Source organism: Oncorhynchus keta, chromosome 20 (assembly GCF_023373465.1).
Source record: "Oncorhynchus keta strain PuntledgeMale-10-30-2019 chromosome 20, Oket_V2, whole genome shotgun sequence".
NCBI lineage: Eukaryota > Metazoa > Chordata > Actinopteri > Salmoniformes > Salmonidae > Oncorhynchus > Oncorhynchus keta.
The window spans coordinates 35,755,974-35,780,416 of NC_068440.1; the positions used below are offsets into that span (position 1 = coordinate 35,755,974).

At 42.6% G+C, this 24,443-nt stretch overlaps 3 protein-coding genes and 1 long non-coding RNA gene across 4 annotated transcripts; 2 read left to right on the forward strand and 2 right to left on the reverse strand.

Moving 5' to 3' along the window:
- Positions 1-2,540: 2,540 nt before the first annotated feature.
- ntaq1 (N-terminal glutamine amidase 1) lies at positions 2,541-4,266 on the forward strand. The gene is made up of 6 exons (XM_035768011.2): positions 2,541-2,724; positions 2,907-3,006; positions 3,087-3,137; positions 3,301-3,449; positions 3,579-3,703; positions 3,814-4,266. The coding sequence occupies exons 1-6, from the start codon at positions 2,645-2,647 to the stop codon at positions 3,918-3,920; spliced, it is 612 nt and encodes a 203-aa protein (XP_035623904.1). The 5' UTR covers positions 2,541-2,644; the 3' UTR covers positions 3,921-4,266.
- psma2b (proteasome 20S subunit alpha 2b) lies at positions 4,263-9,087 on the reverse strand. Its single transcript, XM_035768010.2, has 8 exons — positions 8,941-9,087; positions 8,371-8,447; positions 8,033-8,165; positions 7,665-7,787; positions 5,125-5,206; positions 4,953-5,026; positions 4,707-4,764; positions 4,263-4,544 (listed from the first exon to the last, which is right to left on the reverse strand). Exons 1-8 carry the CDS (start codon positions 8,979-8,981, stop codon positions 4,428-4,430), a joined length of 705 nt encoding a protein of 234 aa, XP_035623903.1. The 5' UTR covers positions 8,982-9,087; the 3' UTR covers positions 4,263-4,427.
- Positions 9,088-9,394: 307 nt separating this feature from the next.
- LOC118381046 (succinate dehydrogenase [ubiquinone] flavoprotein subunit, mitochondrial-like) lies at positions 9,395-22,932 on the reverse strand. Its single transcript, XM_035768018.2, has 15 exons — positions 22,781-22,932; positions 21,525-21,602; positions 21,144-21,305; positions 19,553-19,696; positions 18,039-18,203; positions 17,736-17,884; positions 16,912-17,036; positions 16,389-16,557; positions 14,313-14,508; positions 13,942-14,116; positions 13,595-13,713; positions 13,328-13,439; positions 13,000-13,130; positions 11,590-11,703; positions 9,395-9,959 (listed from the first exon to the last, which is right to left on the reverse strand). The coding sequence occupies exons 1-15, from the start codon at positions 22,838-22,840 to the stop codon at positions 9,873-9,875; spliced, it is 1,986 nt and encodes a 661-aa protein (XP_035623911.2). The 5' UTR covers positions 22,841-22,932; the 3' UTR covers positions 9,395-9,872.
- LOC118381048 (uncharacterized) lies at positions 22,795-24,443 on the forward strand. The gene is made up of 3 exons (XR_004824988.1): positions 22,795-22,933; positions 23,113-23,189; positions 23,616-24,443. It is a non-coding gene; the product is annotated as an uncharacterized LOC118381048 (long non-coding RNA).

Here is a 24,443-nt window from a genome sequence, read left to right on the forward strand (position 1 = left end):
GAGAGAGGAAGGGGGAGAGAGAGAGGAAGGGGGAGACAGAGAGAGAGTAAGGAGGGGCCAGAGAGAGAGTAAGGGGGGAGACAGAGAGAGGGGAAGGGGGAGACAGAGAGAGAGGAAGTGGGGAGGCAGAGAGAGGGGAAGGGGGAGACAGAGGGAGAGGAAGGGGGAGACAGAGAGAGAGAGGAAGGGGGAGACAGAGAGAGAGGAAGTGGGGGAGACAGAGAGAGAGAGGAGGGGGGAGACAGAGAGAGAGAGGAAGGGGGAGACAGAGAGAGGGGAAGGGGGAGACAGAGAGAGAGGAAGTGGGGAGGCAGAGAGAGGGGAAGGGGGAGACAGAGAGAGAGGAAGGGGGAGACAGAGAGAGAGAGGAAGGGGAGGCAGAGAGAGGGGAAGGGGGAGACAGAGAGAGAGGAAGTGGGGGAGACAGAGAGAGAGGAAGTGGGGGAGACAGAGAGAGAGGAAGGGTGAGACAGAGAGAGAGAGGAAGGGGGAGGCAGAGAGAGGGGAAGGGGGAGACAGAGAGAGAGGAAGGGGGAGACAGAGAGAGAGGAAGTGGGGGAGACAGAGAGAGAGGAAGGGGGGACAAAGAGAGAGGAAGGGGGAGAGATTGTCTCTCTGCTCTCCTCTGCAACAATTACTTCTCTTCATATGATCTACTATAGAGAAAAAGTCAGTGGTTTGACATTCTTGCTTGGTCTCATGATTGTTTTGAATGTGATTTCATTTATACATGTACAAATATTTTGTAATGCAAAAAAACTTCCCACAAAACCTAATTCAGGTGAAACAGTATATTTTATCGTTGACAAGGTTCCCCATGGTTAAAAACCTGGAGGAAGTGTAAGGGCTTCGTGGGCTGATATGTATTCCACAGAGCAAAGACTGGGTATGTTGTTTTAACCTCTGATGGAAAAGGCTGATCCTTCTAGGCTTACGAACTGTGATAAACAAACAGCTAGCTACAGTATGTAAATCTTGAGGTGGGAAGAATCTGAGACAACTATGGGAAATACAATCTTTAACCTCACTTACAGAGGCAAACACAAAGCAAAATCCTTGTTTGAGAGTGAAAACACCAGAAATCAATGAGAAAATCAATGAGACTAACAATAGCAGCTTGGAGCAGAAACTGTGAGAAGCCCACTGTTTCACATTCTTACCGCCTTTTTGAGTGAGTTGAGACCTAAACAAGTCGACCCTAACAATGAGCTCCACATCCATGGCCCCCAGGGCAGCAGAAGAGGTGAACATCTGAAGAATGGATGCTGTTTCATCGTACTCGGTGTATGACAGCAGGCCAGAGATGTCCATTCTGCAAATAAGGAGGGCTTAAGTTTATACGGTACTCTCTCTGTGTCTCCGGGACAGGAGGAGAGAGGGAGAGAGAGTCTTGCTAAATATTGCAATGGAAATTAAACAAATTCTGGGGACAGTTCCACTACCCTAAAAATGCACATTTTTCCTGTGGACTCACATGAAAGTGTTAAAGCAAATTATGTAAGGGAAAACAAGGAACAAGTTCACTTTCTGCAACGGGATGTCACCCCCTACCGACAAACTCCTGCGTAGCATGTGAGTTGTAGCGACATCCAAGCCGGTGATAGAAAGGGGAACATCAATAAACATGTATATTTTAGTAGACACTCTTATCCAGAGCGACTAGGGTTAAGTTCCTTGCCCAGGGACACATCGACAGATCCTTTAACTAGTCGGCTCTGGGATTCCGAAACAGAGACCTTTCGGTTACAGGCAAAACACCCTTTACTGCTAGATTACCTTTATTAGTGTGGTTACGAATGTTTTTTCAGAGGAGCGATGGAGGATATGGGGAGGAGATTGGAGATTCAACAGCTGGAATGTTGTGATGGTGTGTTTGATGTGACCACAGGGTTGCATCTACACCCTATCCCATTAAGCAATGACGTAAAGAAAGAGATTGGTGAAGTCAACTTAGCCCGGTTCATTGGAAATGGTAGACTGCTATTATCCTGTGGTAGCCATGCTCAGCTAGGGAAGATTCTTCAAATGGACACTCTCAATAGGAAGAAGATCAAAAAACATGTCCCTGGAGCTTATGCTATATTGACTAGAGTCATTTCTTTGGTCCCACCATCTCCATAGATGATATTAAAGAAAATGTGAAGGAACTGGTGCTTCTACTAGTCCTGACATGGTCTCAAGGCCTTTTCAGAAAGCTTGCTCCCATAAATGTGCTGCTTCAAAGGACATTTTGGTAGTAAATTCACGAATCGTATTGTGGAAAGCAGAAATGTCCGGTGGCAACAGAGTTATTAGGGGTAACAAGTTACTGTCTACATCTTTTTTTTAATGATGAATAATCGCAAGGATGGATTGTCTCAGTATGATAGAGATAGTTTGAAGAGGAGGGGTTTTGGGGAGGGTTTGTTAGAAGTTAGTAAGGATTTTATTTTATAAGTAGTACATAATTAGCCAAACCATGATTGATCGCACACTCCGGCACATCAGGTGGCGGCATGCACCTTAATAGCGGACCGATATTATACTACAGAAGAAGACGACTCTCGTCCTCCGGCGGATACTTAAAAATGTAACACCAAAATATGCAAACTGCTGCAAAATCAACTGCTGATTAGGGTCAGTCTGTTACATTTTCAGGGAAAACATGCATAAAGAACACGTTTCCTCAAAGTATGTGAACATCACTCCATCCAGGGATGAATGCGTGTACACAAGCTGTTACTGGTAATTGTCCGCAATGCATGCTCAGGATGAAGCTAGCTCAATACACAATGGGAGCGGAATAAACTCCACTCCATGGTGAAGGACTCTTGGTGAAGCTTATATGAATTTAATTCACCATGGAGTGAAGTAGTCCGCTAATATAATGGGTGCATGAATTACATTTTAACATATTGCTTTTTCAGTGAGGAAAATGTCTGGAAACTATGTGAACACGTCAAGACTCAAACGCAAATACATTTGGACGAAGTGTATGCAGTATTTATATCAAATGAAAGAAAAATGGTAAGTTGTAGGTCATTAAAATGTGTCATTGTTAACCCTTTACTCTGTTATAATAATTGATGAGTTTCCATTCCTCTCAGATCCCTATATGGAAACAGAGGTCCAGTCGTGGAGATGAACCTGTTGTTTGGGTAGGCACTGTCCCTTGGCTTTCATTTTCAGACAAGAGGATGGAGGAAACCAGAACGAGGAAATATGAAGCCACACCCTTGTCTTTAACATTATAGGAAAAATATTGTAGCCTGCACTGTAAACTATTACAACAGTCACAATATAACATCATTCTGTTTGTAGGATTATCACGTTGTCCTACTTCATCAGAATCAGCAGGGACAGAGTTTTATTTATGACTTGGATACAGTCCTGCCTTTCTCCTGTCCTTCCCAAGTTTACACTACAGAAGCCTTCCATACAGATCATGGCCTGAAACCAGCTTTCTGGAGGTAAGCAAGTATTCATATTGTTATTTAACTTTTTTTTTTTAAATATTCTAAGCAAGTATGTGTGTCATGGTAACCGGTTCTCTTCAATGATGAACACTTTTAAACGCTCGTCTATTCAACGCGTTCCAGGAAGTTGCGAGTTATTCCTGCAGATGCCTTCCTGAAGAACTTTGCCTCGGACCGGTCACATATGAAAAATGCCGATGGGACATGGCGCATGCCTCCACCGTTGTATCCTTGTATTGAAACAACAGGTACATCTCGGTCCTATTACACATTTCTTCTTGTGAAACTCAATATTTGAATGGAAATCACATTTGTCTGTGTGAGGGTTGTCTTAACATAATGTTTGTTTTCATTCTAGACTCTAAAATGAACCTGGATGACTTCATCAGTATGGACTCCAAAGTGGGATGTGGACATGTGTATAGTCTCTCTGAATTTGTCAAACACTTTGCAGAAAAATTATAATTGCTGGTTTGAAATTAATATACTTCAGATTGGTTACCTGCTGGATATTTTCTGCCTTTCTCAGCTCAAGACTATTACAGGGTCACAATCCAGGAAATAACCACTCAATGCTAGGTTCCTTATCCTGGTAGCAGAAGGAAGCCATAGGAATTGCCAGGAATACAGATGCCACAAACTACATTTACACATTGTATAGTTAAATGAATTGCATATGAAGCAAACTGTACAGGGATGAGTTGTAAAATGTATCTTAACGTCATTTAAGGCAATTAATGCATTTGTCTTTGTGGAAATGTTTTATTTTGTGCGATAAGCACAAGATGTAAATAAAAACATGGGAGCTTTAGTTTCTGGCATTTATTGATAGGTACTGAACTTGTCAGAGGGGAAGGAGGAACTGGGAATACAAAGAAAATAAATGCTGTTATGTTGAAAATACAGTAGAGTCTAAATTATTTCAGTAATAACCAAATACGAAACAAATCACACCAACGAGTCACTTTTTCTTTAAGCAATGGCCGCCAAGTAGTCTTTCACTTCTACGGGTGAGAGTCGCCTGAAACCGGCTTCATTGCAGATCCCCACTTCAATATTGTCTTCGGTCATCTGACCCTCAAAGCTTTCCTGTGAATAAAATATAGCATTCAGGATTCTGCTAATAACTGAAAGATCACAAGACAGTCCCGTGGTCTCTTAAGACATATGTGATGACAGGAGAGCATAGAAAGGGGGAAGAGATGAGAACCTTCCCACATAGGAGGATACGTTTACAACGCAGTCACTCACCTTCAATGTCAAGATAGCTGTGTGGATGGCATCTTCCAGCTCCAGGTCCTCGTTGTATCTAGGAGACACACATTACCCCACATTTATTAAAGGGTTACTAGAGGCGTCACTACAGACCCTGGTTCGATGCCGGGCTGTATCACAACCTGCCGTGATCGAGAGTGCCATATGGCGGCACACAATTGGCCTAGCGTTGTGGGAGGGTTTGGCCGTCATTGTACGGTGTAGGGGGGTAAATTGAAATACCTTTTCTCAAGGAATGTTTTCCCATTGACATAGTTCTTCCCCATAGCAGTTGCTTTCCAGGCAAAATATGCTCCCTGGGTAGAGAAATACAGACATGGTTATCAATTTATCACGATCTCACAACAAACAGACAAATATGCTCAGATAGCAAATGGTGGTAACCAGCCCTTACAGACGGATCGGACTGGAAAAGGTATGGTCGGTCCTCATCCCAACCTGCGATCAGCAAGGACACTCCGAAAGGACGGACACCCCTGCAACGTAAGACGACACATCAAAACATTTAAGCCTACATGAAGCAAATTGACTCCATCATGAATGCATTCATTGATCAATTTAAATGAACTACATTAGAATTAACCCCCCTCCCCCAGAGTAATTTTGTTACAATGAGTCTGAAAAGGAACATTGAAGTACTTTTAGAATCTCCACCCGTCACAACCAGAAGAGGATTGGTCAGCCCCTCGGAGCCTTGTTCCTCTAGATTCCTGTCTTTCTACAGTTTTCCCTGTCCACTGTGTTCTACATCTGCATTCCTCGCGCTTTGTGGTTGTAAGCTGGGTATCTGTATTTGCACTTGTGACATCTGCTTACAGTGCATTCAGAAAGTATTCAGACCCCTTGACTTCCCACATTTTATTCTAAAATGGGTTAAATAGTTTACTTCCCCTCAATCTACACACAATACCCCATAATGACAAAACAAAAACAAGTTTTAGAAATATATATATTTTTAAACTGCTATTACATTTACATATGTATTTCAGACCATTTACCCAATACTTTGTTTTAGCACAAGTCTTCTTGGGTATGACGCTACAAGCTTGGCACACCTGTATTCAGGGAGTTTCTCACATTCTTCCCCACAGCCCCTCAAGCTCTGTCAGGTTGGATGGGAACGTTGTTGCAGAGCTATTTTCAGGTCTCTCCAGAGATGTTTAATCGGGTTCAAGTCTGGGCTCTGGCTGAACCACATTCAGAGACTTGTCTTGAAGTCACTCCAGCGTTGCCTTGGTTGTGTGCTTAGAGTCGTTGTCCTGTTGGAAGGTGAACCAGTCTGAGCGCCCTGGGCCACGTTTTCGTCAAGGCTCTCTATACTTTTCTCCGTTCATCTTTCCCTTGATCGTGACTAGCTTTCCAGTCCCTGCCATTGAAAAACATGCCAACAGCATGATGCTGCCATCACCATGCTCCACTGTAGGGATGGTGCCTGGTTTCCTCAGACTATATAGTCTTGTTTCTCATGGTCAGAGTCCTTTAGGTGCCTTTTGTAAAACTCCAAGCAAGCTGTCATGTACCTTTTTCTGAGGAGAGGCTTCCGTTTGGCCTATCTACCATAAAGGCTTGATTGGTGTGGTGCTGCAGAGATGGTTGTCCTTCTGGAAGGTTCTCCCATCGCCACAGAGGAACTCTGGAGCTCTGTCAGAGTGACCATCGGGTCAGTTTGGCTGGGCGACCAGCTCTAGGAAGGGTTTTGGTGGTTCCAAACTTCTTCCATTTAAGAATGATGGAGGCCATTGTTCTTGCGGATCTTCAATGCGGCAGACATATTTTGGTACCCTTCCCTAGACCTGTGCTTCGACACAATCCTGTCTCGGAGCTCTACGGACAATTCCTTCAACCTCATGGCATGGTTTCTGCTCCGACACACCTTGTCAACTGTGGGACCTTATACAGACAGGTGTGTGACTTTCCAAATCATGTCCAATCAACTGAATTTACCACAGGTAGACTCGAATCAAGTTGTAGAAACATCTCAAGGATGATCAATGGAAACAGGACGCACCTGAGCTCAATTTCGAGTCTCATAGCAAAGGGTCTGAATACTTACGTAAATACATGTTTTTTTTATACATTCACAAAAATGTCTTAACCTGTTTTCACCTGGTCTTTATAGGGTATTGTGTGTAGATTGAGTTTTTTTAATATATATATTTTTGATTAAGGCTGTAACAAAATGTGGGAAATGTCAAGGGGTCTGAACACTTTCCAAAGGCACTGTATGTGTGTGAGGGGTGTGTGAGTGAGAGAGAGATGGAGAGAGACATGAGTTTCCCAAAAGTCATGAATTAGACCTTTCAGGTTGAACTACTTCTAGTGAGTCTACTAGATTTCCAGTATGAACAATTGGGTCTATGCCAAACAGCTTTTTCTAAGGCTAAGTAGATGGATATCAGAGCAAAGAGTCTGAAAATAGTTTTTATTTTTAATACATTTGCAAAAACCTGTTTTCGCAATGTCATTATGGGGTATGGTGTGTAGATTGGATTTTCTTTGTCCATTTTACAATAAGGCTGTAACGTAACGTAATCCAATCTACACACCACCTTCCGGAGACACCTGAAACCCCACCTCTTTAAGGAATACCTAGGATAGGATAAAGTAATCCTTCTCACCCCCCTTAAAAGATTTAGATGCACTATTGTAAAGTGGCTGTTCCACTGGATGTCATAAGGTGAATGCACCAATTTGTAAGTCGCTCTGGATAAGAGCGTCTGCTAAATGACTTAGAATGTAATGTAAATGTAACAAAATGTGGGAAAGGGGGAGGGGTCTGAATACTATCCTAGTGCACTGAATAAATGATGAATAAACAGTTGACTTTTGGACTACTCCACCTTTATCTGGTCATTTAAGCTGAGAGAACTGTAATCAGTCATGGTAAGCAAAACATTCATCCTCAATAAGTAGCTACAGTATCGTACTCCATACCCTGATTGTGTGTACTCCTGCATGACGGAGGCCACCCTCTGAACGAGCTGAGCTGTGGGGATGGGCTCCTGGTACACCAGGAAGTACTGCTGGGCCAACTTCCTGGCTCTCCGGAGCAGCACCCTGTCAACACAACAAAGAGTATCTCTCCCGAGCCCAGTCGTCTCATTACAGTCAAGGACTGTACATTTAGTTTACTTGGTTTAGCATGTATGCTAAGAAATAAGATCTTAGCAATATTCTATAAAACAACTACATCATGTTTCTATAATAATGTTTCTATATATAATATACTAGAGTACATAGGTAGTTGGCATATGTATAGTACTACATGCTGAAGTTGAATGAGTTCCCCATTCCCTCATTACCTGTAGTCAGGTCCCATGCCACTGTACACCATACCAATGTGTTTGGTTATAGGCTCAACTTTGTGAACACTGGTCTCGTCATACAGGATGGACTTCTGTTTCTTCTCTGTTGCCAAGACAACTCCATTTGAGGCTGTAGTTAGGGAAGAACGATTACATGACATTACAACGCTTGGGATCAGCTCTCATAACTTGAGGTGATAAAAAAAGTGAATGTTTAGTTGTGTCTGAGTCTGTTGAGGTGTTTAATTGGATGTGTACTTATTAAATCAAAAACAATAAATAAATAAGGTGGATATAAACTACCTGCATCAAAATGTTTTAATCTGACTACTCACCTTTGATTCCTACAGCGGGTGCACCTGCGGCCACTGCTGCCAGGGCATATTCAATTTGGACTAGCTTCCCAGAGGGGCTGTAAGGAACGAGGAAGATATGTAACTTGGTAAACGTTAGTTATAGCACTAATCTACACCTGTTCATAGAAATGTTTTAAGTTAAATCAGTTACATCCATTTACTTAGCTAGCTAACGTTACATATCTCGCTAGCTGAGTTGCCAGTAGCCAAAACCAAACTAGTTTCGGCTATGTAGCCAGCTAACGTAACAGGGGGGCTAGCCATTTAGCTAGCCACTGCAGGAGCTACAAATAATCATACATTAGCCTAAATTACAGCGCTATCAATTGGTTTACGCAAGCTAGCCCGTTTGAACTCTTCAACAGCTACCGGTAAGAAGCTAGCTAGTTAGCATCGGCGTGACACTGCATCTCTTGCAGAGTTGCCTCAAGTGTTTTTAATGGCCATTGAGCAAGATCAAGATCACAATTATAGCAGAATATGGCCTCGCAGTAAGATGTTAATTGACCACGTTTTGCGATGCAGAAATCTATTTTTATTTGACTTTACCTGAATGTAGTGAGGGAGAAACTATATCCTCGTTCAGCCATTGTTAATCCGTCTTGAGGAAAGTTTTGCTGGACGGACCAGATAGCGGAAATGAACTACATGAAGTTCCGGTTCCGCCCATTTATTTCTATGTGAAACCGAAGGGGGTACATGGGTGATATGAAACATGCACATAACGTTCACAGGATTCTCGGAATTCATGAATAAACGTTTTTTTTAACAAGTATTATAATGGAATTTATGATAGAAAGGGGTTGTTTTGTTATTCTTTGTAAGGGTGTTGTCAGAGTGGATGTTAACTGGTGTAAATGCAACAGAGGTAATTTACATAAGTGAAAATGGTTTAAAATAAATACACATTCTCTCTATTCCTTTCATCTTCAAATACAAGTATTGTATTTCAGATGGAACATGGCATTGTGGAGATGCCCTACAATCACTAAGACAGGAGGAATTTAGTTATTTGAGCATCTTTATTGAGATAAAATCAACACCACATTAAGCATGCAAGATGAACAGAACTTTACATACAGTTGAGCAAAGGACAGAATGAACAAATTGAGTATTGTATTGGCATTGTGTGTGGATATCGTAAACATGGTTCACCCCCCCCCCCCCTCACCGTGATTACATTTTTCTTTTTACAGATTTCTAGAATCATTCAATATTTAAATATTAAATATGTATTTATTTGCCTGTAAGAACTATAGCAAATGTGGTGAAAGTTGAAAGTACACACGAAACACTCCATTTTGCACAATTCTCTGAAGGTTACAGTAAGTTTCAGTTTATTATTGAACATAAGAAATATTCACACATATAGTATTTATGAGCAAAGGGAAAATCCGGTTGAAACTTCATATAAATGATAACTGCAAAAGCATCCATTATGATCATGAATAAAATAGTCTGCATTGGATCGGTATATGTGCTTAATAGGAACGGATGGCGGGAGGGATAGCAGCACAGTCCTCTGCATCCAGTGAGTTATCAATAACAGGTCTGTATTTCAGAGTTACCTGTAACAAAAGCACAGAAGGGAGAAATGAGTGAGTGATGGCAAATGTACATTGGCATGTACCTAGACTCCGCTATCATTGTGCTGTTAAGCATGAACATAGGTTACAATTAGGCTTGAGGGATATAGCGTATACAAACGTATGCTTTTGATTGGGGACCGGAGGAGGTGCTACGCCACTGCTTATAACTATAAAGTTATAACTAACTATAAAGTTGTTATAACCAACTATAAAGTTGAATCTAACTAGTGGCATGTACATAAGGACATAGATGCCAAGGGAGGCCACCCCCCCCAAAAAAAAAAAAATGGACCAAATAATAATAAAATATACATAAAGAAACCTTTTGTCTGCGTTTCATAATTTTTCCTTCAATTAGCAAAGGGCTGAAGGTATCATCTCACTGACCCGGTCTCTGTATGTGTAGAGACCATTTATCCGATGCTGTCTGATCAACAAAAAAAATGTAATTGTTGCCGCCCGTAGCATTGAATGCAAGCAAAGCCAGCGAGCATTTGGCCTCCCTTGCTGAAAATGTTTTATACAATAACCAAATCAGCGTTGAGTTAAACGGAGTGAGCTCAGCTACAAATGATCCTGGCCCAGTGTCAAGGGAAGTCAGTTTGGATTTGGCTTCAGACCAATCACACCAAGCCAAACGTCATTGACAGAAAACTTGAATTGTTGCATCTCGTTGTGTGGTTGTCCTCCGGTGGGCTAAAATTGTCCCTTTCCTAAATTAGCCATGGATGGCGATAGGGAGTTGGACTTGTGGTTTTACTTAATTATCTGTACTGGCCAATGATTAGAACGGCGATTCTGATCTAACCCTAAATTCATACATTGTGTCTCTGGCCTGAGAGGATGCAAGTTCAATATCTAGCTAGATGTAGTAGGCTAATGTTAACTAGCTCGGTAATCGTTACCCATGAAATCAAGTTGGGCTAGCAAGCAAGTATTTTAGCCAGGTAGCCTAGGACAATTATTATTATTTTTTTTATAGACCACGTCGCTAACATGAAAGAGAGGATGGCATTGGCGTTTCTCTACAAGTAGGGTGAATCAACATGTTTTTCTACCACACACACACACCTTGATTGGACTAAATTGTTTTTGTAATCTTTTAGTTGTCACTATTAGACTAAAACAGAGGTGATTTGATGATGTTGAAGTTGAAATGGTTCTCGAGTAGTGGAGGCAGCTCACGTTTTCTATTTGGACTTGCGACAACTGTGGTTCTAAATCTGTGGTTCTAAATCTGTGGTTCTAAACCTGTGGTTCTAAACCTGTGGTTGTGAAAATGTCAGCAACATTAACTTGATTGACCATGCTGTAGGTCCTTTAACTGTTTGTTACATGCAATGTGTTTTCTCGACTTCACCGGACAGATGCTGCTCTCTAGTGATGAAACAAATGGTTGACTTTATATCACAGTGTCAAGGCATATGAACTAACAGGTTATAGAGCAACACAATTTATCACAACACAGGTTGTAATATGGCTTTTTATGTTTTTTTACTCTGGCTTGGCTTCCCCAGTTATACCACCCAACCCTAGTTACAATTAATCCTGTCATTTATATTTAGAAAAATGAAGTTAACGCAATCATTAGGCATCAATTTGGGTTTACCTTCCCAGTCTTTGGATCCACAGTGGACAGGGTGTGTTTCCTCCAGTGCTCTTCAATGGGCTTCCTGACCTGTCCCGCCAGAGGCTTGGCGTAGTCCAGCTCATCCATACGGTCCTGCAATGTTAAATAGGCCTCTTTCAGAATGACATCAGTCTACATACTGTTACAACTACTGCTGGAGAGACTGCACCTATAGTTGTTTTATGGTGGATGTCTACACAAAAGCATTGACTGTCAATATGCATTACTTTATTATGTCCCCATCGAGACCCCTACTGTGAAGAAAAACTCACTTTACCAGACACAAAATGTTAATTGCGGACCAGGCTAGTATAGGAGTGGTTTGTGTCTTCAGTACATTGCCATTGCAGACCAGGCTAGTATAGGAGTGGTTTGTGTCTTCAGTACATTGCCATTGCAGACCAGGCTAGTATAGGAGTGGTTTGTGTCTTCAGTAAATTGTCATTGCAGACCAGGCTAGTATAGGAGTGGTTTGTGTCTTCAGTAAATTGTCATTGCAGACCAGGCTAGTATAGGAGTGGTTTGTGTCTTCAGTAAATTGTCATTGCAGACCAGGCTAGTATACTAGTGGTTTGTGTCTTCAGTAAATTGTCATTGCAGACCAGGCTAGTATAGGAGTGGTTTTGTCTTCAGTAAATTGTCATTGCAGACCAGGCTAGTATAGGAGTGGTTTGTGTCTTCAGTAAATTGCCATTGCAGACCAGGCTAGTATAGGAGTGGTTTGTGTCTTCAGTAAATTGTCATTGCAGACCAGGCTAGTATAGGAGTGGTTTGTGTCTTCAGTAAATTGTCATTGCAGACCAGGCTAGTATAGGAGTGGTTTGTGTCTTCAGTAAATTGTCATTGCAGACCAGGCTAGTATAGGAGTGGTTTGTGTCTTCAGTAAATTGCCATTGCAGACCAGGCTAGTATAGGAGTGGTTTGTGTCTTCAGTAAATTGTCATTGCAGACCAGGCTAGTATAGGAGTGGTTTGTGTCTTCAGTACATTGCCATTGCAGACCAGGCTAGTATAGGAGTGGTTTGTGTCTTCAGTACATTGCCATTGCAGACCAGGCTAGTATAGGAGTGGTTTGTGTCTTCAGTAAATTGTCATTGCAGACCAGGCTAGTATAGGAGTGGTTTGTGTCTTCAGTAAATTGTCATTGCAGACCAGGCTAGTATAGGAGTGGTTTGTGTCTTCAGTAAATTGTCATTGCAGACCAGGCTAGTATAGGAGTGGTTTGTGTCTTCAGTAAATTGTCATTGCAGACCAGGCTAGTATAGGAGTGGTTTGTGTCTTCAGTAAATTGTCATTGCAGACCAGGCTAGTATAGGAGTGGTTTGTGTCTTCAGTAAATGTCATTGCAGACCAGGCTAGTATAGGAGTGGTTTGTGTCTTCAGTTCTTACCTTGAAGTCCTCTCTGGAGTGGGCTCCCCTGCTCTCCTGGCGCTGCTCGGCAGAGTTGATGGTCTGCACAGCATTCAGCATAAGGTTCTGCAGCTCCAGGGTCTCCACCAGGTCCGTGTTCCACACAATACCTGAGGGGGAGGGAGACAGAGTGTATACCTGAGGGGGAGACCGAGTGAACGAGAGTGCTACAGAACATATTTTCACGTGCATGTTTGAAGTTTTTACAACCAAGCCCAACAAATGGGACAACAAAAATCGGCCTCTGTTGGAAGGGGCAATTGAAAGTCTATTTTTATCACATCAGCAGAGGGAACGAGATGCTGACCTCTGTCGAAGGTCTTGATGTCGTCCAGGGTTTGGTAGACGGCGTCCATCTTGTCACATCCCTCCTTCAGGACCTTGCCGGTACGGAACACAGCAGCGTGGTTCTGCATGGTCTGACAGCGGAGAGAGGGACACATGCTTAGAGAAGACGTGACGGTACTGTACAAGTCCTCATTAAAGCCCATTACCTGTACTGTTGACAAACATCCAAGGTCAATTCCCTATTATGGATGTTAAGACATCCCGTTCCAGTTTATAGGATCCATACCTTCTGCATGTTCACTCTGATCTCAGAGGTCCTCATGTTGCCATCAGCGAACCTCAGCTTGTCCAGGTTGGCCACAGACTCCTCTCCTGCGTTGGGCTTCAGGGGGGAGAGCTTCTCTCCTTCAGAAACATCACATTGCCAGGATTGTAAACATGTATTTAACTATTTAGAAATCTGTTAGTCATCCAGGTTAGTCCCATTGTGATAATCTCTCAAGGGAGTCTTAGCATTCACATTGAAAAGGCTGTGGGGCAATCCTTAATGCATGTGATTTTTGTCTTGAGGGCAAAGGTTTGGGGAAAAAAATTAATAAATAAAAATTAAAAAAGAGTGTATGAAGTTGTTACCTGGAGTGCAGATGTCAGCGATTGTGTGAGCGCAAGCGCGTCCAAACACCACCAGATCCAGCAGGGAGTTGGCTCCCAGACGGTTGGCACCGTGGACACTGGCACAGGCGGCCTCGCCACAGGCAAACAGCCCTGGCACCACCTTATCACCCTCCTCGGTTGTGTGGGTGATGACCTGTGGGAGAACAGGACAGTAAATAACTATATAATAAAAAGGTTTAATGTAATCAAACTAGGGGAGACCCAGTTAAGACTCTACACAGAGCTCTCATTGTATCCGTCTACTTATTTTAGAGTTATTCAACAGCACTTTTAAAAATTAAACTATGCAGATCTAGTGCATTTATTTGGTTATGGGTACTGCTAGTTACCTGTCCCCTGTAGTTGGTGGGGATTCCTCCCATGTTGTAGTGTACAGTGGGCAGGACGGGGATGGGCTCTTTGGTGACGTCCACGCCGGCGAAGATCATGGCGGTCTCAGAGATGCCGGGTAGACGAGTGGCCAGCTGCTGTGGGGGGAGATGGTGCAGCTGCAGGTATGCATGGTCCTTCTCTGGGCCACATCCCCTAGGGACACATATACAGGGCTGTTAGCATGACAGGTTCACGTGGGGTTTCTCTGAGTCACTCAGATACAGGGCTGTTAGCATGACAGGTTCACGTGGGGTTTCTCTGGGTCACTCAAATACAGGGCTGTTGGCATGACAGGTTCATGTGGGGTTTCTCTGGGTCACTCAAATACAGGGCTGTTGGCATGACAGGTTCACGTGGGGTTTCTCTGGGTCACTCAGATACAGGGCTGTTGGCATGACACTAGTCTTTCACAACTGAAACTCATAGCAAGGTGGGGTCATCCCCATTGGAATTTGGAAGTTATGGGTAGATTACAAATTAATTCCATTTCCTGTTTCCAAATTCAAGTGCATTTCTTGCAGCTCGACTTTAGTTTACCAAAGCATTTTAAATGGATCTAGATGGACTATTTGAAGCCATTTGACTGGTTATTTTAAAACCGTGTATGCCGATATCAATCGCTGGTCTGACAGCCATGGAGCATGCAGCGCCTTCAGAAAGTATTCATACCCCCTGACTTATTATACATTTTGTTGTGTTACAGCCTGAATTCAAAATTGATTTAAAAAATAAATAAATACATCACCCCATCTACACACAATACCCCATAATGACAAAGCGAACACATCTTTAGATTTTTTTGCTAATTTATTCAAAATTAAATACAGATGTCTAATTTAAGTGTTAACACCCAATATGTTAGAATCATCTTTGCCAGCGATTACAGCTGTGAGTCTTTCTGTGTAAGGCTTTCCACACCTGGATTGTATAATATTTGCATATTATTCATTTAAATAATTCTTCAAGCTCTGGCAATTTGGTTGTTGATCATTGCTAGACAACCATTTTCAATTCTAGCCAGATTTTCAAGCCGATTTAAGTCAAAACTTTAACTAGGCCACTCAGGAATGTTCAATGTTGTCTTGGTAAGCAACTCCAGTGTATATTTGTCCTTGTGTTTTAGGTTATTGTCCTGCTGAAAGATGAATTTGTCTACCAGTATCTCTGTGAAAGCAGACACAGGTTTTTACCTCTATTCTATCTTTTTATCATAAAAAAACTCCCTAGTCCTTGCCGATTGACAAGCATTACCATAACATGATGCAGCCACTACTATGCTTAGAAATATGAAGGGTGGTACTCAGTGTTGTTTGCCCTAAACATAATGCTTTGTATTTAGGACATAAAGCTCATTTCTTTGCCACATTTTTTTGCAGTTTTACTTTAGTGCCTTATTGTCACCATGATGCATGTTTTGGAATAGTTGTATTCTGTACAGGCTTCCTTCTTTTCACTCTGTCATTTAGGTTAGTATTGTGGAGTAACTACAATGTTGTTGATCTATCCTCAGATTTGGTCTTATCACAGCAATTAAACTCTGTGAAATCCCTGAGCAGGTTCCTTCCTCTCCGGCAAATGAGTTAGGAAGGAAGCCTGTATCTTTGTAGTGACTGGGTGTATTGATACACCATCCAATGTGTAATTAATAACTTCACCATGCTTAAAGAGATATTAAATATCTGCTTTTTTTTTACCCATCTACCAATAGGTGCCCTTCTTTGCAAGGCATTGACAAATCTCCCAGGTCTTTAAGATTGAATCTGTGTTTGAAATTCACTGCTCAACTAAGGGACCTCATAGATAATTGTATGTGTGGGTTACAGACGTGAGGTAGTAACTCAAATATGATTAGAAACAGTGAGTCAATGCAACTTATTATGAGACTTGTTCAGCTAGTTTTTACCCCTGAACTTATTTAGGCTTGCCCTAACAAAGCGGTTGTATACTTTCTGAAGGCACTGTATATATCAGTTATCCAGTGCAATGATTCTGTGGGTTGCTCAGGGAAGACGGGGCCTTGGCGGTGATCTTACCTGCCCTCTCGAATCTCGATGGTAATAGAGCGGGACACCACGTCTCTGGAGGCCAGGTCCTTGGCGTTAGGAGCGTACCGTTCCATAAAGCGCTCACCCTCACTGTTGATGAGGATTCCTCCCTCACCACGGCAACCCTCTGTGATCAGACAGCCGGCTCCATAGATGCCTAGAGGGATAACGTTATATGAAATCAGCACTGAGGGAGGGCATTTCACACCCAATGACATTTATAGTATGATTATGTAGCCACAGTATGTAAAGGGTTAGTCTGCCAGCCCTCTGACTTACATCACCATGTGATTGACTTAACCGACATCAACAATACTATGTTATGAAACACACAGGATTATTCAGCAGTTACAGTTACACAGAAACATTTTCAAGACAACACCTCTGATAGGCCTATTCTGAGCGCTAATCCATTCTTCTCCAATAAATATTTTATTTAAATGTTATTTTCGTCTCATAAGTCCATTCCCTAGCAGACAGGCCTGTATTGCCAATCCGATATGGGACTGACCTGTAGGGTGGAACTGGACAAACTCCAGGTCTTGGCAGGGAAGTCCTGCACGGGTCACCATGGCATTACCGTCTCCTGTGCTGGTGTGGGCTGAGGTGCAGCTGAAGTAGGTACGGCCATAACCACTAGATCGAGCAGAGAGGCAGGAGTAAGAATCAGGGCACAATAGGAGCACTTTAAATTGTCATCAAGGAGGCACCTTCTGTTCAGGTGCAAATTATTTAAAAGTTAACGTTATAAACTGGGTATAACTGGTAAAACAAAGCTCACACACCCAAATTAATTGGGTAGCCTAGTGGTTAGAGCGTTGGACTAGTAACTGGAAGGTTGCAAGTTCAAACCCCCGAGCTGACAAGGTACAAATCTGTCGTTCTGCCCCTGAACAGGCAGTTAACCCACTGTTCCTAGGCCGTCATTGAAAATAAGAATTTGTTCTTAACTGACTTGCCTAGTTAAATAAAGGTAAAACATTTTTTTAAAGTATTCTAACTATACTTATTCACAACAGAAACACCCGACAGAGACGGATAGATACCCTGTGGCGATGACCGTTCTTGGACCTGAATACATACCCTGTGGCAATGACCGTGTTTTTAAACCTGAATACATGACTGTTCTTGAACCTGAATACATACCCTGTGGCGATGACCGTGTTTTTAAACCTGAATATATACCCTGTGGTGATGACTGTTCTTGAACCTGAATACATACCCTGTGGCGATGACCGTGTTTTTAAACCTGAATACATACCCTGTGGCGATGACTATTCTTGGATCTGAATACATACCCTGTGGTGATGACCGTTCTTGGATCTGAATACATACCCTGTGGCGATGACCGTGTTCTTGGATCTGAAGCGGTGGATCGATCCGTCCTCCATACACAGAGCAATTACTCCCTTGCATTCTCCATCCTCCATTAGCAGGTCCAGGGCAAAGTACTCCACAAAGTAGCTGGTGTCGTACCTCAGAGACTAAATCAGTGAGAAGCATAGAAGAGTGATAGATGACCGACTGGCAAAAACAGGCCAGAATTTGAGATTCTAAAAGCAGTGTGTCAGCAAAAGGGGATTCAGAGGACTGCAAGTGGTGAATTATGAGATTTAGAGTCCAGAGAGTGTGACGTACTCGCCCATAGAGTGTGTGCAGGAGGGAGTGGCCAGTTCTGTCAGCTACGCAGCAACACCGGTGGGCCTGGCCTCCCTTGCCAAACTTCAGACTCTGGCCTCCAAAAGCCCTCTGGTAGATTTTACCATCCTCGGTACGGCTGAAGGGCATGCCAAAGTTCTCCAGCTGGGGACACAAAAAAAAAAGTCAACTCGATGCTTCACAACAGTTATTTTCATAACAGGAAGTTAGACAAATTCAGTTAGCTAAGAAATAATACATGAATGTTTTAATTTGATCAGCCTATCAGTGTTTGTGTTGATGTTGTGCCAATCCTTTGTGATTATGGGCATTTCAACTGAATCCCCCCAAAAGTAGATGCTACATAATTACACTTGCATTTTAGCTCAATATTGAATTACATAGAATGTATTAAATCAAATTGTTTAAGTCTACAAAAAGGCAGCTATGCAACACTGCAGAACAGATTAAGGGCATTGAAAGGCCACTTCCACTTGTTTGGATACATCAGAAGGTATGAAAAAGGACATCCCATGAAGAGTCCAAGTATGAGGGGCCCTGGAGTTCTCCTGCAGCTCTTTTAGAATGCACCCTTATTCCACCTCCCCTGTTAGCAGGCCCACATTCCCCTGTTAGCAGGCCCACATTCCCCTGTTAGCAGGCCCACATTCCCCTGTTAGCAGGCCCACATTCCCCCGACGGACCCTTCTTCCACCTCCCCTGTTAGCAGGCCCACATTCCCCCGACGGACCCTTCTTCCACCTCCCCTGTTAGCAGGCCCACATTCCCCTGTTAGCAGGCCCACATTCCCCTGTTAGCAGGCCACATTCCCCCGACGGACCCTTCTTCCACATTCCCCTGTTAGTAGGCCACATTCCCCCGACGGACCCTTCTTCCACATTCCCCTGTTAGCAAGCCACATTCCCCTGTTAGTAGGCCACATTCCCCTGATGGACCCTTCTTCCACCTCCCCTGTTAGCAGGCCACATTCCCCTGACGGACCCTTCTTCCACCTCCCCTGTTAGCAGGCCCACGTTCCCCTGTTAGCAGGCCCACGTTCCCCTGTTAGCAGGCCCACGTTCCCCTGTTAGCAGGCCCACGTTCCCCTGTTAGCAGGCCCACGTTCCCCTGTTAGCAGGCCCACATTCCCCTGTTAGCAGGCCCACATTCCCCTGTTAGCAGGCCCACATTCCCCTGTTAGCAGGCCCACATTCCCCTGTTAGCAGGCCCACATTCCCCTGTTAGCAGGCCCACATTCCCCTGTTAGCAGGCCCACATTCCCCTGTTAGCAGGCCCACATTCCCCTGTTAGCAGGCCCACATTCCCCCAATGGACCCTTCTTCCACATCCCCTTTCAAGAGGCTGTGGTTAGGTTTCCATACAGAGCAATATTTGCTATAGAAGAACTGTCAGAGGCATAGTTTAATTTAAGTTACTCTGTGTGTGTGTGTGTGTGTGTGTGTGTGTGTGTGTGTGTGTGTGTGTGTGTGTGTGTGTGTGTGTGTGTGTGTCACCTCCACCACAGCATGTGGAGCCTGCTCTGTCATGTAGTGGATGGCGTCCTGGTCTCCCAGCCAATCAGATCCCTTCACTGTGTCGTAGAAGTGCCACCTCCAATCATCTCCCTCCATGTTTCCAAGGGCTGCGTTGATCCCACCCTAAATGAAAAAACAACTGTTTAGGACCACTGGGAGAAAGATAAATAATATTAAAGGAATAATGGGCATTTTGTCAGTGCAGAGAGTGCGTCAACGGCAGTTTCAAAGTGCATGATCAGCATGAACTTTGGACGGCTTTATATCGAGACCGCATGGAGTTAGGCTTAATACAAGTGTAACACATTAAGGTGGCTGATAACGCCACTGCAGTGGGATATGATTGATTCATTGGGACTTTAAAATGGCATTGCTGCCTTCCGTGGACAGAGTGAAAGTGGCCTCATTTTAATGAACAGTTAAAAATGCAACACTACACTTAACTTCTCTAGGGTTGGGGGCAGCATTTGGAATTTTGGATGAAAAGCGTTCCCAAATTAAACTGCCTTCTACTCAGGCCCAGAAGATAGTTTATGCATATAATGAGTAGATTTGGATAGAAAACACTAAAGTTTCCAAAACTGTTAAAATAATGTCTGAGTATAACAGAACTGATTTGGCAGGTGAAAACCTGAGAAAAATCCATTCAGGAAGTAGGATTTTTTTTACTTTGTTGTAGTTTTCTATTCAATGCTATTACAGTATCCATTGACTTACGACTCAAATTGCAGTTCCTATGCCTTCCACTAGATGTCAACAGTCTTTAGAAATTGTTTCAGGCTTGTATTCTGAAAAATGAGGGAGTAAGACCAGTCTGAATGAGTGGCCCCTACCGTGTCATAGAGCGTTTTCATGCTCGCGACCGAGAGAGTACCTTTCTTGTTTACCTTTTATATTGACAACGTTATTGTCCGGTTGAAATATTATCGATTATTTAGGCTAAAAACAACCTGAGGATTGAATATAAACATTGTTTGACATGTTTCTATGAACTTTACAGATACAATTTGGATTATTTTGTCTGTTGTGTCTATTGTGACTGCGTTTGAGCCTGTGGATTACTGAAGAAAACGCAAACAAAACAGAGGTTTTCTGATATAAAGAGAGACTATCAAACAAAAGGAACATTTATTGAATAAATGAATGTCTTCTGAGTGCAACCATATGAAGATCATCAAAGGTAAGTGATTCATTTTTATCTCTTTCTGACTTGCGTAACGCTTCTACTTGGCTGGTTACTGTTTGTAATGATTTGTCTGCTGGGCTATGTTCTCAAATAATCCTAAAGGTATGCTTTCGCCGTAAAGCATTTTTTAAATCTGATACCGTGGTTGGATTCACAAGAAGTTCATCTTTAAACCTATGTAAAAATAGTTGTATATGTTCTGAATTTTTATAATGAGTATTTCTGTATTTGAATTTGGCGCTCTGCAATCTCACTGGATGTTGGCCAGGTGGGACGCTAGCGTAACCACATACCCTAGAGAGTTTAAAAAGGGGACAATCTGTCATATCCCCTCCTGTGACATGGTCACATTCTATTGATTCTTGTAAATATAACTTGACCTACCTGTGCAGCCACCGTGTGTGACCTGGTGGGGAACAGCTTTGTGACACAAGCTGTGTTGAAGCCAGCCTCAGACAGACCGAAAGCAGCACGAAGCCCTGCTCCGCCGGCACCCACTACCACTGCATCAAACTCATGGTCGACCACAGGGTACTGTGTGGACATCTGCAAACAACGACCCACAAAACATAGAGCTGCATTTCAGTGTTTTTCAGAAATTCTCTCGAGTTAAGAGTTTTGTTCATACAAATGTATACAAATTGCCTCTACAAGCACTGAGACAAATACACATTTAAAAAGTCAATATAGTTTGTGCAAAAAAATAAATATTGAATAATTTCATATAGTACTGTCAATGATGAACATGGGAGTTTGCAGACTTACGCCATCTGATACTTTAGAGTTGTTCTTCCCATAGACTGAGAAGTGGAGCTTCCTGGAGCTCTGGGATACTGCCGGAAGCTAAATGGGGAGGGGAGGGTAGGTCAATATAGGCCTAAATCATAGGTTATGCTTGGCTATTGATGCAAGTACTCGCTTAAGTACTTAAGTACTTGCTTAAAAACACTAGGCTAATCCACACAATGGCAATGGCTTTTTTTCCTCAAGTTAATGTAAACCTTTACTATGGGTTTCTAAAGTTAGTCTAGTTTGCTCACTGTTTTCAAATGCAGCAGAAACCCATCCAGCTGATTGTGACATAAGGTGAGAACCATGCAGCAACAAAGTTGTCTAGTTGTGTGTGTTTTAAAAAAAAAAAAAGTTTTTTTAAAATCACTACACAACGTGCATAATAGTGCTTCATAAAAGCATTCCAACCAATATTTCTGAGAGTGTAAACACAGACTAATGTGTAGGAGAGTTCGGATTCATTTACATTACATTCTTGACAAATATAGATTTCAAAATCATATAGATAATTTAGGTAAAAACGTCTCTGGTATCGTAGATTATCCTCACTTCCTCCCATCTAAACAAACACCTTATTTGCTTTTTCTTCCGCAACCAATCTCAAATCCCCTCTTAAAAACACAGCATGCACTCAAAACAGTCGAGGCATTATTTGTGATTCAAATAAATAAATCAGTGACTGACTGACTGACAACACAAACTCAGCCAACAGTTCGTTTTGCATAGCCCGGTGCCCCGGTGAGTGGAGATTTCTCCTTAGGGCCAATGGAATTGTCGCAAATATCAAAACACCGCCTACTAGGGGCACCGGGCCATGCTAAACGAATTCGCCCACTGGGAACAAGCCACAGATTCTTAAGTAACTTGCCTTGCTTGACCTTCAATGCACTGATGTTTATGGCTACCGTAAGAATCAACCCAACCGCAATAATTAAGCAAAATGAAAAGTATATTCAATCAAGTTATTCGTCAGAATCGATTTGCTATGGAAACGTAAAATGACAACGTTGAAACTGCGACAGAAACGAAGCTAGCTCCCTCTTCGTATCGTATAGAAAATAATAGCTACAGTAGCTAACGTTAGCTACGTTACGAAACCACAGCAATGGTGAACCATCATTACCGGCTGATGCTGCGAATACCAGCTCATATGAACACATTCACGAAGGCAACATATAAAGTAGGTCATAGTGATATTCTACAGCAAAAGTTTGTTTCCAAATACTTACCGCCTTGGCTGACAGCACCTTTTTGGCGAGGACACGGGAGGCAGTACACACCGCAGCCATGATGGGTCGTTTCGTCTGATAAAAGCAACGTTACCAAACACTTCTTGGGTCCCAGTGTATGCCGGTGCCGGAGTATACCATCTCAAGAGAGGGGTTCGTTTCGTCAAGGGAAAAATAAATAATCCTCATTAATGAAATACAGAATTCATTATATAGTCAAGTAATTTATATGTAACGGTTATCATATTTTACAACCAAAATAATTCGATTTCCGTCATTATATTGACGATATCTAAATTAACTCAATGTTAAATCCCCTCTGCGGATTCTAGGTGGGAAATTACGGAATGTTTATTTTCATAAGAGAGACGATTGAGGTTCGATTGAAGAGACATTCATGAACATAAAGGTATCTATCTGCAAGGTTATTTAATCCATCCTTTTGGTAAATATTTTTTACTAAATTGGTTTGAATGGAATTGAATGCATAATGTATTGAGACAGATTAGCCTTTCCAAAACAAAGCTAGCTGTCAAGATGATGAGGCAAAACCTTCCTTTGCAAAATTGTGTTTGTGTGATCGATATACTTGCTATGACAGTTATAGCTTGGCAGTCAACAACTGTGTAGTTTATCTTCAGTAAATATATGCCCCCTCAATTCTGAATGATGTGGTCATTTTGCACAAATTACCCCATTTGTACGTTAATAAATTGTTTCATGATTGTGTTCTTATAACGTTACCAGAGCAGTTAACTCTATTATGGTGAGCTGCCCATTCACTTTAGACGGAGATGGTAACACTCGTTGAAGTTTCTGTATGCTACCTCTGCAGGCCAGACGAACAACCTGACGCTAAGGATATACTGCTGCTCCCGGAGGAGGCCCAAATCCCTGTCATTCGCATGAAGAGGAGACTGATTCAGAGGCTGCAGATCCAGATACCTTGTGAGAATTTGTCGGTGACTGGGTTATCCGCCTGTAACATCCGTCCTATTGGCCGACATGCAATCACTGGAGAATAAACTGGAAGAGCTCCGTTCAAGACTATCCTACTAACGGGACATTAAAAACTGTAATATCACAGAGTTGTGCCTGAACGACGACATGGGTAATATACAGTTGGCTGGGTTTTCCTCAGCCAGACACAACAGCTACCCCAGGTAAGACAAGGTGGTGGTCTGGGTCTATTTGTCAGTAACAGCTGGTGTGCGATCTCTAATATTAAGGAAGTCTCAGCCCGGAGTGGCGGCAATGGGAACAAGTGGAATTACGCCCTACTAATGCCCATGATTGACCTACCTGCCTTCCGTAAGTACTGTATTACATATACACAAGCTGCATGCTCAAGGACCTCTGCAGGAGCACAGAGCAGCTTGTCTGTTGACTAGATATAAGTTAATTACGTGTAACGTTGCTGACTCAACCTTACTTTGCTATGAGACGGCCACTTTACAGACATCCATTTTAGGCCAATGAATATGTACTGTGCTGTTGATGTCTTATTAAATGCATTAACTATCTCAATGCACTTCCTGCTATCCAAGATTGGCATGTCAGATGACAAATGTTCCTTACTCTCATTTGGTAAAATAAGGTCTGAACAAGTGGCAACATTCCATAACTTGTAAGGCATAGGTAAAAGACAACAAGCTAAATGTGT